This window comes from Stegodyphus dumicola, chromosome X1 (assembly GCF_044657685.1).
Source record: "Stegodyphus dumicola isolate Sdum_Otavi_A_Nest chromosome X1, ASM4465768v1".
NCBI classification, from domain to species: domain Eukaryota; kingdom Metazoa; phylum Arthropoda; class Arachnida; order Araneae; family Eresidae; genus Stegodyphus; species Stegodyphus dumicola.
The window spans coordinates 76,478,152-76,493,647 of NC_140780.1; the positions used below are offsets into that span (position 1 = coordinate 76,478,152).

The following is a 15,496-nucleotide window of genomic DNA, read 5'->3' on the forward strand; positions in this document are numbered from 1 at the left end:
TGTGTAAAGAACGCTACCTAAGAAACGCCTTCTCTCTCACTTTCACCCTCTTTCACTATTTTGAATTATTTATTTAGTATGACTTCTGTTTATGTTTTTGTTCCGAAAATAAGTAATATGGTTTCAAGGTGGAACAAAATATGGAAGTATGACAAAATAAGTACGACTATTTATCTTTTCTGCAGCATTAAATGGTATATTGCGTGCAGGTACTTTTGAATTGTGTTTTCACCAATAAACTTTAATAATAAATGGGTATAATTCCTGCTTTTCTGCACAGGAAAGATTAACTCATTTAAAAACGATTTTCAGCACATTGCTGGCGAAGGCAATGGAGCTACGCATTAAATCCTAGGTTTGTTTTTGTCTGACTGAAACTACAATTTAATTCAAGAAAAAGAATGAGAGATCCTGAAGTAATGGTCATATAATTCAATCCTACTTCTATTTTAAAATGTTTTTGCAACATTTATGAAACGATTGTGTTGAATAATAAAGTTTCCTTGACATATCTGAGAAATGGTCTCAGATGAAATTCTTTGGAAAAACGTAAGATTTCTTTTAACACATATTTTCTTTCTTTTGACACTTAGTCTAGACCATGGATTCTTAGACCTAATGAAGTCTAGACCATGGAGACCATTTTCTTGCGTCAACGCCTTTCAAAAAATTGGCTTTTTTCATAGACCCCTTTACGTTTTTCTCTACAGCGTACAGTATACAACATAATCAGAAGATAAATAATTACATATAAATAATCTAAAGATAACAATTAGATTAAGAATATGAACAATAGTTTTGAATAAACGTGTTATTAAATTAATTTTAAATTATTTTTATTGTTTTTAACTCACAAATATAAATACGTTTTTAAAACAAAATCACAGATTCTACATACACAGAAATTCGATTTTAATGAATGTGAGGTTTGCCTTTGATGAACTGATGCAATTTTTTTAAAATTCGCCACAAAATTGCTTAATTTAATTTTTAATCACCAGTTTCAAAAATATTCAACGGTGTTTCTGTTTTTCCATTCTAGTTTTGCGTTCTCCATATTTTTTTTTTTTTTTTTTTCAGTTGTGTTTTTTTGAGTTTTAACAGCGCAACAATTTTTTTTTATTCGCGAGAATTATATATAATATATACAAAAAATGTTGTTGATTTAGAAAATATATTAAATAATTTTAGGGTACTTTTTCTCTTATAATTATAAAATATAATTTTTTTCTTGTCACACGAAAGCTTTGTCAATAAACAATTAATTATCAATTTTATTATTAATTTTTTGTAAGCAATGAAATCTTAATTATTCTAACTAATTGCTGGTGCATATTTGGCGATCGACCCCCTTGCCCAAGACTGACTGCTTTGAAATTTTATCGGCCTAGAGAAGGTTAATATCGACCTCGTTGGGGGCCCATAGGCTAGACAAAACTAAAAACTTCTGAACATCTGAAAACTGAATATCTTGCGGTTATATGAATGTACAACATCGACTCGAAATACGCTTACACTTTTAACCTTATAGCGAACCTTTCAAATCAGTTACGCGTTAGCATTAAAATTTCAGACATGAACATTAAACTTATTATCTCCGAAAATAAAAGGAGAGGAGGGAATATGCTACATGAAATCCGTAATATTACCCTTTTGTACAAATTTTAGATGCCTTTTCTTTCAAAGGAAATGATAATCTCTGCTCAAATCCACAATGCAAAGGCGAAACCAAGGTGTTATTTGTTGCTCAATCGATTTTAGGCTGACACACCCTATTTCTTCCGCGAAGACCAGTTTTGATCAACTACTGTGGACCCTACCGAGAGGATTTCATAGATACGTTTCTTCTAAAATTTGTTTTTAACGCACGTGTAGTAGAAAGTCAAACATTTTAACTAACTAGATTTTTGAAACATCTAATACTTTTTTCTTTTTTTCTTTTCTTTTCTATTTTTTTTTTTTTTTATTTTTTTTATCATTACACTACTTTGCGTAATGATAAAAAAACATGAGGACTAACAAGTTTTGCCATTACATACCCATAAGGTCTTTCAATTATTATCCACACGGCCTGTCAAATCGGTCTTTGCTGCTCTTCGACATTTAACAGGGTCTGTCATTTATCTTTCAGATTCTAAGAACGCATTCCTTAACTGAGTTATTTAACAGCAATGTACGCACCGCATAATATAATTTATATATTTATTTGATTTTTTTTAATACTACAGCTATATAATGGAATTTATAATACATCTAAGTCATATGATTTGTATTATAGCTTATTGACAAAAATTCTAAACATTTTCATTTTTATAGCAAATAAAATAAGTTTTTTTTTTAGTATTACTAATACGTATCTATATATAAAATAATCATTTGTGCGCTTCCTAGATGATTCATATTCTATATGTTGAACTGCAAGAAAGACGAAATTTTACTTTTTCCTTTAATGTAATTTTTCTTTTATTTAAGTTCATTTCAATAAATAATACTCAATTAAACAGAATAATTTTATGTCATTAGATAAAACAAAATACACATTTTCCAACAAAATTAGGAAAAAGAGTTTTTTTTAATGAATAAAATTCAGAAATAAAATTAATTTTGTTTACGTAAGAGAAATCTCTAACTAAATCCTAACTAATTTTCTTTTTGATAAAAAAAGAAATTGTTATTATTAATTATAATTAATTTTGTTTACCGTAAGAGAAGTCTCTAAATAAACCTTAACTACTCTTCATTTTGATAAAGAAAAGGAAATAGATGTTATTATTATTATTATTCTGCGTAGCCCGAAACGCATTATTTTCTGTTCAACTAAAATTAAACGAGTATATGTTTTTATGGTGATTTAAAATTGTGAAATAACAAAAATAACAACATAATATTTCACTTTAAATTTTCGCATTAATAATTAGTAATTAGTTTATGATTTTAACGAGCTGCAACTATTTTACATGCCGTATTCATTTATCTCAAGTAATTTAAAAGAGTCTCAGCAATGGATATTCTGCCGCGTGCACTGATGTTTGTATCATCTAATATATACAAACACTAAATTTATAAACTTTCTCGAAAGGTTATTTAGGAATTTAGAACATAATTTTGATAGTTAAAAATCTATAACATCGAATTTAACAATTTGTAGTATAAATTAATGTTAAAATTTTGTTTATAACTATTCATCTTGCTGTATGCAATTTGATATCTTAAGGAATTGACAGAAATTATCACACACACATAAAATATATATAGACAACTTTTCTCTTATTTTAATTAAAGGACTGTGATATGGAGGATTAAATTATCCCGTCATAATGAGAAAAGGATTTTCTTATTTTATTTCATCGATTACTTGAATACTTTTCCGATGATGAGATCACTGCAGAGATTATAATATGGAATACTTTAAAATTTTTTGCGAGACAGATTTAATTAAGCTGGTGTTTAATTACCATTTTTTATTTCAAAGCCTTCTGAATTTCAGCATAATGTGCATTAGATCAGCAGCCATTTAATTCCAGGATGACTGAAATTTATCTTATGTGCATTTCCTAGGCTTGGCGCCATTGAAACCGGAGGAATTCTCCTAATGTATGTATGATGCCGCCGTAGGGAATAACGATCATAGATTGGCGTGGAAACGATACCTCTCGTTAATAGGTATCAGTATGAAAGGAACCTGACAACCTGAAACGAACTGCAAGTTTCAGTCACCATAGAAGCTTTTTAGTGAAGGCGAAACTCAATTCCCAGGGTAACTACGGCATGATTGAGTTTTCTTCACGTCCATTACATTCAATTACATTTGCAGAAGGAAGAAATGCAATCTTCAATCATATTTGCTGCTTCATGAATTCTCTCCGAAGTCCAGCCTTTTAAAATGTTGCTTAGAGCATTTTAAATTTGCTTGCTTATTTTATCCTATCAGAATTTAATAAAAGATTTTTCGCGGTCTCTCTTTCCTCTAGAAGTATTAAACGGAGCTGTTACTGGATTAATTTAAATGGTAATTTTAAGTTTTCTTGTAGTTTTAAATTGGTCTGGATAATTACACTCTGACTTGTTTTCATAGATGATTTAAATTACTAAAAGATTCGTATTTTAAGTGCGATATGATTCTAGCATCTGTTTTATGGGAAATTCCCCATTCCCCTCACCGGCTGGATAGCTGCTAAAATTCCGAATCATATGGTTAAATTAAATAACCTTGTAATTACGTGAACTATCCTAGGTATAATCTGTTAAAAGAATCTAGACTTTATAAGCAGATTCCTCTGAGCATACTGATTTGAACTAAAAATATAATGCTGCCAAAATATGAATTTAACTTAACCAGTTTGTCAAAATATTACACATTTAAATTTATTACTATTATATTTTTAAGCTTAATTTCCCCCTCTCCTTCCGAAAAGTGAAAAAAATGAATTTTAATCCGCTTAGTTTCCATGTCTGTATCGTTCGTTAAAGTTTTCAAGAATAGATTATGTAATCAAAACTTTGCTGTCAGATACAAACATAGGCATTGTAAAACTTATTTAAGAGGAAAGAATGCAAACATAAATTATTCGTAAGCTTTCTAATAAGCGATGCAATTAATACTGATTTATCCAACAAATATTTATGAAAACATAAATTATTTGAACCTTAACTTGTAAACGTAAATTATGCATTTAGTTGTGTCATGTACCCCATATATTTTGAGATAAGGGAAATCCTTAAACTTCTAGCTCTTAAAATCATTAGAAAGTGAGTCTGAAATTCAAAGTGTTATTCAAGATATTTTTTTAAGTAACAGAAGACTCCGAGAGACCAATACAAATGCAACGAAAATGCATCACTCGCTCTCATTAAATTGCTGTTACCTTTGAAGATGACTTTTTTAACCTTTGAAGATGAATCTTTGATGCTGAACCTTTGAAGGTGACGTTTTGAGTAAATCAAAAGTACACTAGTGTTTTAAGATTAAAAACTGCGACATATCCGATGAAGACTCCTATAACTTGAAAACTCACCGATGTGCAGAAATGAGGAAATGCTTCAGGTTTTTCATGAAGATCGTCAAAAGACTATTCACCAGATTTCTGAAGAAACTCTCTCCTTCCAACAATTCTTGGCGTTGTCATGTCGACACATACTACTCACCAAATTTTCTACTTGCTCAGTGTGGCTTTTTTTCTGTTTCTACGGATATGGAAAGCTCTCAAAAAGTAATTCAATGATGCGGATGAGATGCAAGAAAACACATTGCGTGCTTTGAATAATATTCCGCGTCAATAGTTCCAGAACTTTTTGTATATTTCCAGCAGACGTCAAAACGTTGGGGAGAATGTATTGATGTTGGTGGAGCACACTTTGAAAGGGGATTAAATTAGGTAAGTGTAAAGTATAATTTAATTTCTTAAAAATTATTCGGATACTTTGTGGAATGGATTTTGAAATTATTAAACCTCTTACATGTTATACAGTGTTATTATATGAGTCCAGCCAGATAAACTGTTAAAAACATTCAGGGTTGACATACATTCAGGCCAATACAACATTACATTAGAACACCAACTATCCAGGCTAAATGAGATCGCCCGAATAAATAGAGAGTTTATTTATTTACTTTAAGAATTTTCTAATTCTTTACATAAGCATTCCCTTTTATTCAACATTTTATTTTAACTTCGACATCTATTCACGTCTTATTTTACTGCAATAAAGACTATACAATATCAAACACAATAAACAACAAACAATAAAAAAAGAAAAGGCTTTTAATAAGTTCATATGCTACATGATATAATATTGTGAAATATTCAATAATTTTAATAATTTAATGTAGAAAACAGAACCGTTATGTTTTGGTAGAAAAAACATAAAGCATATTCTTTTTTCTCGACAAAAATAAAGCAATCAAAATATTTTTGCCAACCAGCAGAACAAAATATCATTCACACATACACCAGAAACTCTAAATATATAAAATTCGCGATGTACACCAAAGAGTTAATAGATGAACTTCAGTGACTACGGTCACTAAAAAATGGAAGAAAAAAATTCAAATTCCTAAAGTGATGAAAAAAACTGACATAAATTCACATTTTACCCTGTTTGTTTAATCTATTTTTTTTAAAAAAAGCACTTGTTTTGACTATGCAGTGACGTAAACTAAAGAACAATAGGTGTATATACACGTAAATTGTCTTTCAATTAATGTTTAGAGCCTCTATGTTTACCAAGCATTATAAATTGATTTGCATGTCACGCATATAAATCTAAATTAATTTAACGCAATCTTAAAATATGCACTGTAGGTTAGTATCTTTTAATACTACTAAAATTTAAAATAAAATAAAAAAAAAAAAATGAATGATTTTACTTGACCTAGGAAGAAGAGCAAAAATCCTGGATATTTCGAGTTTCGAAGTACTGCTGTACTCCTTTAATTTAATCTTATGTATTTAAGAGCATTAAAAAAACAAACTGGTTTATTTCTAGGACAAAATATGAGTAAAACTCCATCCATTATACCCTTATAATGTGTGTGATTACGGCAAAGCCTCGAGGGCTATCTGCCTAGGGAGAGGGATGCCTTCGTGAAGGACTTTCTAAGGGAAACTGGCTCATATACACGTTACACATGGGGAAAACCACGAAAACGCCCATGCAGCCAGCCCGTTCTCAGGATTCGAACCTCGGACCAAACTACCAGGGTTCAGCGACTTTACCGCTCGGCCGCTGGTGGGCCCCTTATAATGAATTCTGATTTATTAAAAACTGGATATCGTAGCAGAAGTTAACTATGTTACTAATAAGCGAATAAATGACGATATGAAAACTCAATCCTGTGAGACAAGTTCTGATACACTATGAACTCAAATACATAATAGCAAGTAATGTAATTACCTGTTCCATGCGAATATCCCAGTCACCATGTATCCTTTTACCTCTGAAATATTTTGACCTGAAATTGAAGTAAATTGTTAGTAATTAAATATAATTGGTATAAATTTATAAAGAAGAGAATGCATCATTTTACAAGTATTCTATTTCATATTCAGGTTTCACTATTTTTAGTAAAAGTTACTTAAACAGTGCATAAAAAAATGATTACAAGCTGAAAACCTTTGACGCCTACGTTGCTAACTTTGATTCTCTAACGATCTGTGGCGTTGAATTATTCTTGCCATTAAGCTTGTTTTCGCCGACTTTCCAGCGGTAGGATATACTTAATTTCATTAATTTTTAAGTTATTTATTACCTTTCAAGTTAAGCTAAAAGTATTTATTGCCTTTCAAGTTAAGCTTTTGAGAGCACGAGCTGGTGCCGTGAGTTAAACTTGATTTGAGTTAATAAAAAAAGGTTCTTTACACCCTTCTCCTGAGTTTTAGTGCATTAAAGGACTTGGTAATAATTCACCAAACAGTCTTCAACTTCGAATACATTTTATGATAGCAAAGAGAATATGACATTACAAGGTCACAAATATAATGCTTAAAAATCACAAATGTAATCATAAATGTTGCAGAGTTATTATCTAAACTCAAGTACAAGTAATTACAAGCAATGTATGATACACTCAGATACATTAGAATGAAACATAAAATTGTTGTCCGCAGATCGATATAAAACTGCCTTAAAAATAAAAGTGCAAGGGTCTCTTTTCCCGAAGCGCTACAGCTGCAGTTCTCTAAAACGTAAAAGTAATTAATCGCCGCAGATTTTTACTTCCTTGTACGAAGTAAAGGATGTATTGTAATCGAAAAAATTTCGAGTGTCATATGTGAACGGAAATATCAATTTTGACTATTCCCAAATCTATTTTGGGGGAATTTTTTGCGTGACGTCTGTAGGAACACACAAAATAAAGGACTCTTTTTTCCAAAACTGATTTAAAATGCATTCAAAAGGGATTTTCTCTTGAAGTATGTATTTTATATAATTAAAAACAAATAGCCATATAACTTTGAAATTTAGTGTATGGGACAGTTATAACATGTAGCTGTGCACCTCCCTTTTTTATTGGTATCGGCAGTACCAAACATATATATGTAAGATATAACAAAATATGATAGCTGTTTCAAAAAACTAATTGGCGACCTCAAAATTAACATTTTAAATTTGGTGATCTGCCCCTAAATTCATCTCTTATCACAGGTTCCAGATTTTTCTATCTTACGTAACGTTTAATGCAGATGCCTCTTCTCCAATTAAATTAATTGTAAACCAAAACTCTGAACATAAACTTTTCCGACTCCGACCCTTCTTCCTCTGAAGTTCTATGATGCTCTTCCTTTTTCCGCATAGCTCTCCAGCTGGCAAGATGCTTTTAAACTATGCTGCTGCTTACTTACTTAAGATGACGTTCTACTTCAAAATGCAGCTTACTGTATTCAAATATAATTAGGAAACATCTTGTCTGAAAAAAGATGATTTGATATGCGTAAAAAAACTAATTGTGATTTTTTAAGATACGTTGTGCTAAACTGCGTCATCATGCTTTACACTCTGCCACTACGGTCTGCTCGGTCATCTACGCAGTACCGTAAGCTGTTAAAAGTTCCACTGTTTTCATCTACGCATTTTGAAATGATTACATAATATATATATATATATATATATATATATAAATAACTAGGACTTTCAAGCCGGGTAAAGAGATGGGTATATATATACTGTGTATATATATAACTCAGACTTTGAAGCCGGGTTAAAGGATGGGTATATATACTGTATATAAACTCACCCCTTTACTCGGCTTAAAAGTCGTTATCCCAGCTTTATTTTCGTAATCGTTTGTCCTAGTAACCTAGTAATATATTTCCAAGTGGTTTAAAATAACGAAAATATTCATGTTTTGGCAGTGGCGAATTAAAAAAAAATAATAGTGGAATCTAACTTTTAATGCAGTCTCCTGGCTCTTATATTTGGGAAAGTTTTACATTCGCTATGAAAAAATAAAATCAAAAGAAGTTTGACTTCCATACAACAAAAATTGACCTGGATATTTAATTTCAAAATTTGCAATTTTTGGTGACGTTTTCAACTTGCCTTAAGGAATCAGAATAATTCGAAGAGATAAGCTTAAATAAAATACAGCAAAAGAATGTGTATAAGTTAATAGGCCGTATAATAAAATTATGTGGTGTCTACAACAGATTTTATTAACTTATCACCAGCAAATTATGCGGAGCAGGTACCTATAAATTCAACAAATTATTTTGTAAGGCCATTATTTATATCACGGCAGTTATTTATATTATCAGAATAGCCAAAATTAAAACCCGGAGCGAAATAAGAGCATTAAAGTTTCAAATACTGATAGTAGTCAAATACTTTTAAAATACATAATTTTTGAAAAAAGATAATAAAGCAGGAATATCATTTATGCCTCTTTGAATGGTTTTAATATTCATATTTTCCTTACATAGTAAAGAAAGTGAAAAATTTAAATCACATCTGCTACATGTATACATAGGATGACATATCTTACTCATAAAGCCCTGCATGAAGATTTCTGAAATATGTGGATCGAGACGTGAATTATTTCTTTTAGAGCTGCATTTTGGAAAGCGAATAAAGATTTATAAAGATTGTTTTGGCACTGTTAAAGTATTTCTTGTAGCTAAAGACCTTTATACTAATATATTATTAAGTCTACATTCAAAGATAAAATTACATACGTTAACATTAACTCTGAAATAGTGATATTTTTTTGCTAACAGATGTATCAATATTTGCTCACAGAAGTTTCAAAACATTCTACACTATTTCTCTTGAATGTGGAAGATGATTCACAGAATTTAATATTCTGAAAGATTTACCCGAAGTATTTATTCAAAATGTCCGTACAGTGTGTGCGAAATGGCAGAAAACAGTTATCTGGAAACAAAATTAACAGAATTTTCATAAGCTCTGGAATCTTAGTGATCCGTATTGGACAGTGTCTAGCAAATTAATATTGTATATTATGTTAGCAGTATAGTACTCTTGAATATTAATTTAGAAAGTTGTATATAGGGTATTACGTAGTAGAGAGAGCTCATTTCAAAATAAATTAATGACATTTCATGAAGGCATAAAACTTAGAGATCCACATAATCGATTCATTAAAAGAAGTATGCCTTGCTCAGAACACAGTTGCTAAAATAAATGAGAAAATTATCAGAACAATTACAATATTTTTCCTTAAGATAATTTTTTTATTAAATAAAATTTTCTGCGTCTGGCCTATTTTTCAGAATCATCTTGTTTTACAGATAGTAATACAGAAAGACTGAAATTCCATTTTTAGTTATGTTTTAAAGCGTTGTTTTGCAATTTTGAGGGAGAACCTTACGGTGAAAAGTAAACTTCATTTCCTCGCAAGGCACTGAAATTAATAATATAAATAAATTAATGAGAAAGTTAAGCAGGACTCTGAACATGAATTAAATGGGAAATTCCGCCTTCCTAGGCTGTTTACTCATTTATCTGAAGTTTGAAAGCAGGCGGCGAACAGTTTGAAATGATGAATTTTTATATCTACTTAATTGAAAGGAGAGAAGAATATTTAAAATCCTCATAGCCTCGCTACACATTATAATCGTTAAGGATAATAAATGGCGGACAGTGTCAGACGCAGTTTATTTTGTTCACCCTTTTATGCTGTCTCCGAAAGCTCTATAAATTAACAAGAGAAAGGTGAAAGAGGACGGAAAGCAAACTTTTTATCTCTACTTTGAAAAGAACTGGTGCGAACAAGAGGAGAAAGGAACTAGCGCAGAAACAATTTTTTGTCTGGCGACTCATCGATAGTCATTAAAGGCAATTTTTCTCGCTGCTTGCACTTTTGACACTTGTTGGGGACCTATTATTTCGTTGACTATACCTAATAAGTATTAGAAAATACTATGGTTTTGTAAGTGGAAGAAAAATGAAAAAAATAAGGCATTTTTTAAAACTTGTTTAGTTCCCTTTTGATGACTTAGTAAAGCATGATCGAGTCTAAATAAAGCAATATTGTGAAAATTTAGAAAAATACCTATTTTGTACCACCTAAAAAAGGAAGAGCATAGTGACTTATTCATATTTCCATCTTCCCTAGCATCCTGGAGCCCACTAGCGGCCAAGCGGTAAAATAATCAACAGTGGTAGTTCAAACCGGGTTCAAATCCCGGCGAATGGATTGTCTACATAGAAGCTCCCATGAATTTCCCCCATGTGCAACGTAAATAGATCTAGTTCCCCGTGGAAAGTTCTCCACCAGAGCATATCTTCTATTAGGCAGACAGCCTCGTGTGCTTTACCGGAACCCAAATAATCCAAACTCAAGCTTCCTGCTTACTAAGCACACTGGTGAAATAAATTAACAGAATTTGCATATTTTATCGAATTCCATGAAAATAACTGAACAGAAGGAAAAACCACTGATTCTAGATAAAAATGCAAATCTTGTACGGCAAATATGTAAGTGTACACGTGTGTGTAGGCGGAGCCAGCGGAAAACAGGCTTTATAAGCGCGTGGAGGTTAAGACGAATTGCGTTCGTTAGTACACCTCGGCGAATTTCTTGTGTAACCTATGGAAATAGTTCCAGGATACTGGATCCACTGAGAGAAAGCCTGGGCAAGGTAGTCCAAGAGCCACGGCGGCCAGAGAAGATTGCTGTTTGTCCATTTTAGCGAGACGTAACAGAGGGGGCTACAGCTTCTCAGCTCTTTTCGGACCTGTATACAGTCACAGGAACCCGTATAACAAGGGTGACAGTTTCCAAAAGATTGAATGAGAGAGGGTTGTTTGCCAAAAGACCGGCTCTTTGCGTCCCGCTCACGTCTATGGACAAGAGAGTCCGATTAGCATAGTGCAGGCAGCATAGTGATTGGAGTAGGGAGTAATGGGCGACCTTCTGTTCACCGACGAATCCCGTTTTAGTCTAAACACATATTCTCGCCGTACTTTTATATGGAGAGTGCCAGGGACCCGCTACCTACCCTCCAATGTCCGCAAAATCTACAATTATGGCGGTGGCGGTGTATTGATATGGGCAGGAACCATGTTGGATGATCGCACACCTCTTTATGTCTTTGACAGAGGCTCTGTGACTGGTGTGAGGTATAGGGATGAGATCTTGGAGCCATATGTTCGCCTTTTCCGGGATGCAGGGGGCCCCGAGTTCATCTTACAGGATGATAACGCGAAGCCACATAGAGCTCTTTTTTCGAGAGCGAATTTCTCGAGAGTGAGGATATTTGCCGGATGGATTGGCCAGCCAGATCTCCAGACCTCAACCCTATAGAGCATGTCTGGGACGATTTGGTAAGGGCAATTGCAATTCGCAGTAAGAGTTGACCATGCCCCCTATTAACCCATTTCTTTTATGTCTTCTGCAACCGCTGTTTCAAACCTTCAGACTCCCATGTGTGTTACACACGAATATGTGTGTGTATTACAACTGTTGAATTTTTATTTTGTTTGTATTATATCAACCTATGTCCACACCAAATTTTATTAAATCTGTACAGTAGTTCTGGAGATCATAGATCAAATATGAAAATTCTCTTAATTTATTTCACCGGTGTAGATCAGGATACTCAGAAAACAGACTCATTTTTTTCGAAAATAATTTTATTTTCTGAAGTTCAAATGTTAAAAATTACAGAATAAGTAATCTAGAGTTTCAAATTTTTATTTTACAAGACATACTTTCAAAATTTTTCTGATTTTCTGACTTGAAAAAAAAAAAATATTTAGCAAATTATATAACCTTTTCCTTTTAAAACTTCTCTCTTTTTCTTAACCCTCTGTACTCCGCAATCACCGCTGCGGCGAAACTGAAAGATAATTTGATAACTCTGCTGTCTCTGGTGCAGTGATATTACAAAAGATGTTGACAACTCTGTTGCCGCTGCTGCGGTGACATAGTGAGATAAGTTGATAATTCTGTTGTCTCTGCAGATGTCACATTAGAAATTGATTAGATAAAGATCATATTAGAAATTTCTTATAAGGCAGAAGATTAATTTAAAATGTCAAAATAAATATAATAAACTATTTCTTCTGAGATCCGAGTATCTAAATGTACGCCTGAAATGTAATAATTTTGATAAAAATAAAGCAAAACAATATTCAGATATTAGGAATTTGCTAATCTAGGATATATGATAGCATGCCAAGCATATTTAACATTTTCTAGACTGTAATTGCTCCCTCAGTCTGCAAAAGAAAGAATGTCTTCCTAAATTTGCAAAACATAATTACTGCATGATAATTAATACATGGTGTATCTAGTTGAGTACTGAATAGGTAGAATATGGTAACATAATTTTGTTAAAAATGTAAAAACGTTTAAAAAATTATCTGCTACATTCATTTTCTGATTTCGATAATGTAATTTGTAACAGTAGTAGATCGCTTTCATTAATTTAAAAGTTTAACATAGTTTCAAAATTTGTCCTTTATACTTTCTTAATCAAAACGTTTTTTTCCATTGTACACAATACTAAACTATAAATGTACAAGTTAAAATAAGTTTTGAAAATATCTAGAAATGAATATAAAGTCTTGTAGAACCACCGAGCCTGTTAGAATTATGAAAAATCTTTTCTTACTGGCCAAATACACTTTCAAGTGTTAAGGAACGATCGACGAGGGCTTTAAAGTCACAACTGGATAAGCCGAACATCCGTTGCAGCCGTTGTTATGTCAGGAAAATGGTATAAGGACTTCACCGAAATGTTCTATGCTTACAGTTTTATGTCAAGGTGTATAAAAACCGACCAGTCAATGGGCAGCAAACACAAACTGATATCCGTTCTGGGATTTTTCTGAACCAGTTGTACATTTATGTATGCGCAGCTTTATCTTCTCTGAATGGTTACGGCGTAAACCGTGTTCCACGGGCGCAAACGAAGATATTGGCGCTTACGCCTTATGACTATGACAACTGGTATAGTCATTGTTGAACACTCCCTTAGATGAATGAAAACTACTTTATTCTTAGCCGTGTAACTATTGTAATGATCCCGGCAAACTCACGAAATATTATTATCAAAATACAAGTACTAAGATGTTCTTTAAGGTTTGGTGGAAAGATTATTTCACCGGTGTAGATCAGGATACTCAGAAAACAGACTCATTTTTTTCGAAAATAATTTTATTTCTGAAGTTCAAATGTTAAAAAGTACAGAATAAGTAATCTAGAGTTTCAAAGTTTTATTTTACAAGACATACTTTACAAAACGAGTTATAGTTGATTACTTAACAAAACGAGTTATAGTTGATTAACTATCTCTAAAGCATAGAAAACTATTGATCTGAAAACAGATATTATTTGATTTGAAGATCATGATGCAGCCTGTATACGATACTTTGCAAGTTTGAAAGCGCTGTATTATTCTCTTACATGCTTAAGGGAGTGATCTGACGAGGATAATCTGTATAACCAAATTTCAAAAAGATTTTGGAAAATTGAGCATTTTCTATAAAGCTGGAGAAGAAAATATTAGGTAGTTATGACTTCCATTGCAATTTCATTGATTGTCTTATAATACCCCTTAATATCATTACGCGATTATCAAAAGAATCTGCTGTTTGATAGACTAAAAATGTATTATTTTCATGAGAAAGAGAACGTCATACAGAAGTCCTGCCGTTTAGATATGTACTCTCAATGTGTAGTTTATAAATTTCATTCATGTAACGTTTATCAAAGCCATATAAAATAAAATTCTACGGGAGAATTACATACTTCTACATATCACTTGCGTCATGACGGACAATTGCCAAATTCGTTTTGTTTTCAAGAGATATTTCATTATTGAATCTATTCGCAGTCGGCAATACTTAAAACTTCATTCACTGCCTGGCATGGATGGGTACTACGTAAAACGTCGGCTATATCTAAAACTTCAATCGCTGCCTGGCATCGATATTAAACCAACATCGCATGACTATTTGAAAATATCTAGTGTAGTTAATTATTGACCACATATTATTTGTTTCTAGTTGAGAACATTCCTGACATAAATATTATAAGAAAACTGAAATGAAACTACGGGCTGGAAACTTCTTTTTCTTTTGCACTTGTTCTCTAGTCCATGCATTTCATGGAAGAATGATTGCCAGTTTCCCATCCCTCTCCGCTAACACGAAACCACACGAGAGGACTTTCGGCTCGCCATATATTTAGAGTGCCTCCCATGCCGCAAAGACACTATACGTTTACAAATATCCGTGCCTTCTCTGGGATTCGAACCGAACCTTCGGTACCGCAGTACGCTCCCCTAACCATTATACCGTCTGGGCGGCTGCTTTTCTTTTAGCTTAACTAAATTGATTAATTTAAATTTAAATAAAGTTTGCCCACCGCTTTTCCAAGGCATAATTATGTGAATAAAACTTTTATAATAATTTTTTAATATCCTATAAATTTCTTGGCTTGGTAGGATATCATTAATGAGTTTTAACACTTTCTGTATTGAACAATACAAATTATTAACGAAAACATTAATGAAATGTGGAGGAAAAA

At 32.3% G+C, this 15,496-nt stretch overlaps 1 protein-coding gene across 1 annotated transcript in view; it reads right to left on the reverse strand.

The window, feature by feature from the left end:
- Positions 1 to 15,496, reverse strand: part of Syn (synapsin) — a 377,780-nt gene that overhangs the window by 314,685 nt on the left and 47,599 nt on the right. The window contains exon 4 of the mRNA XM_085808167.1: positions 6,895 to 6,952. Within this exon, the coding sequence (XP_085664293.1) occupies positions 6,895 to 6,952 (58 nt within the window). The remainder of the gene's footprint in view (positions 1 to 6,894; positions 6,953 to 15,496) is intronic.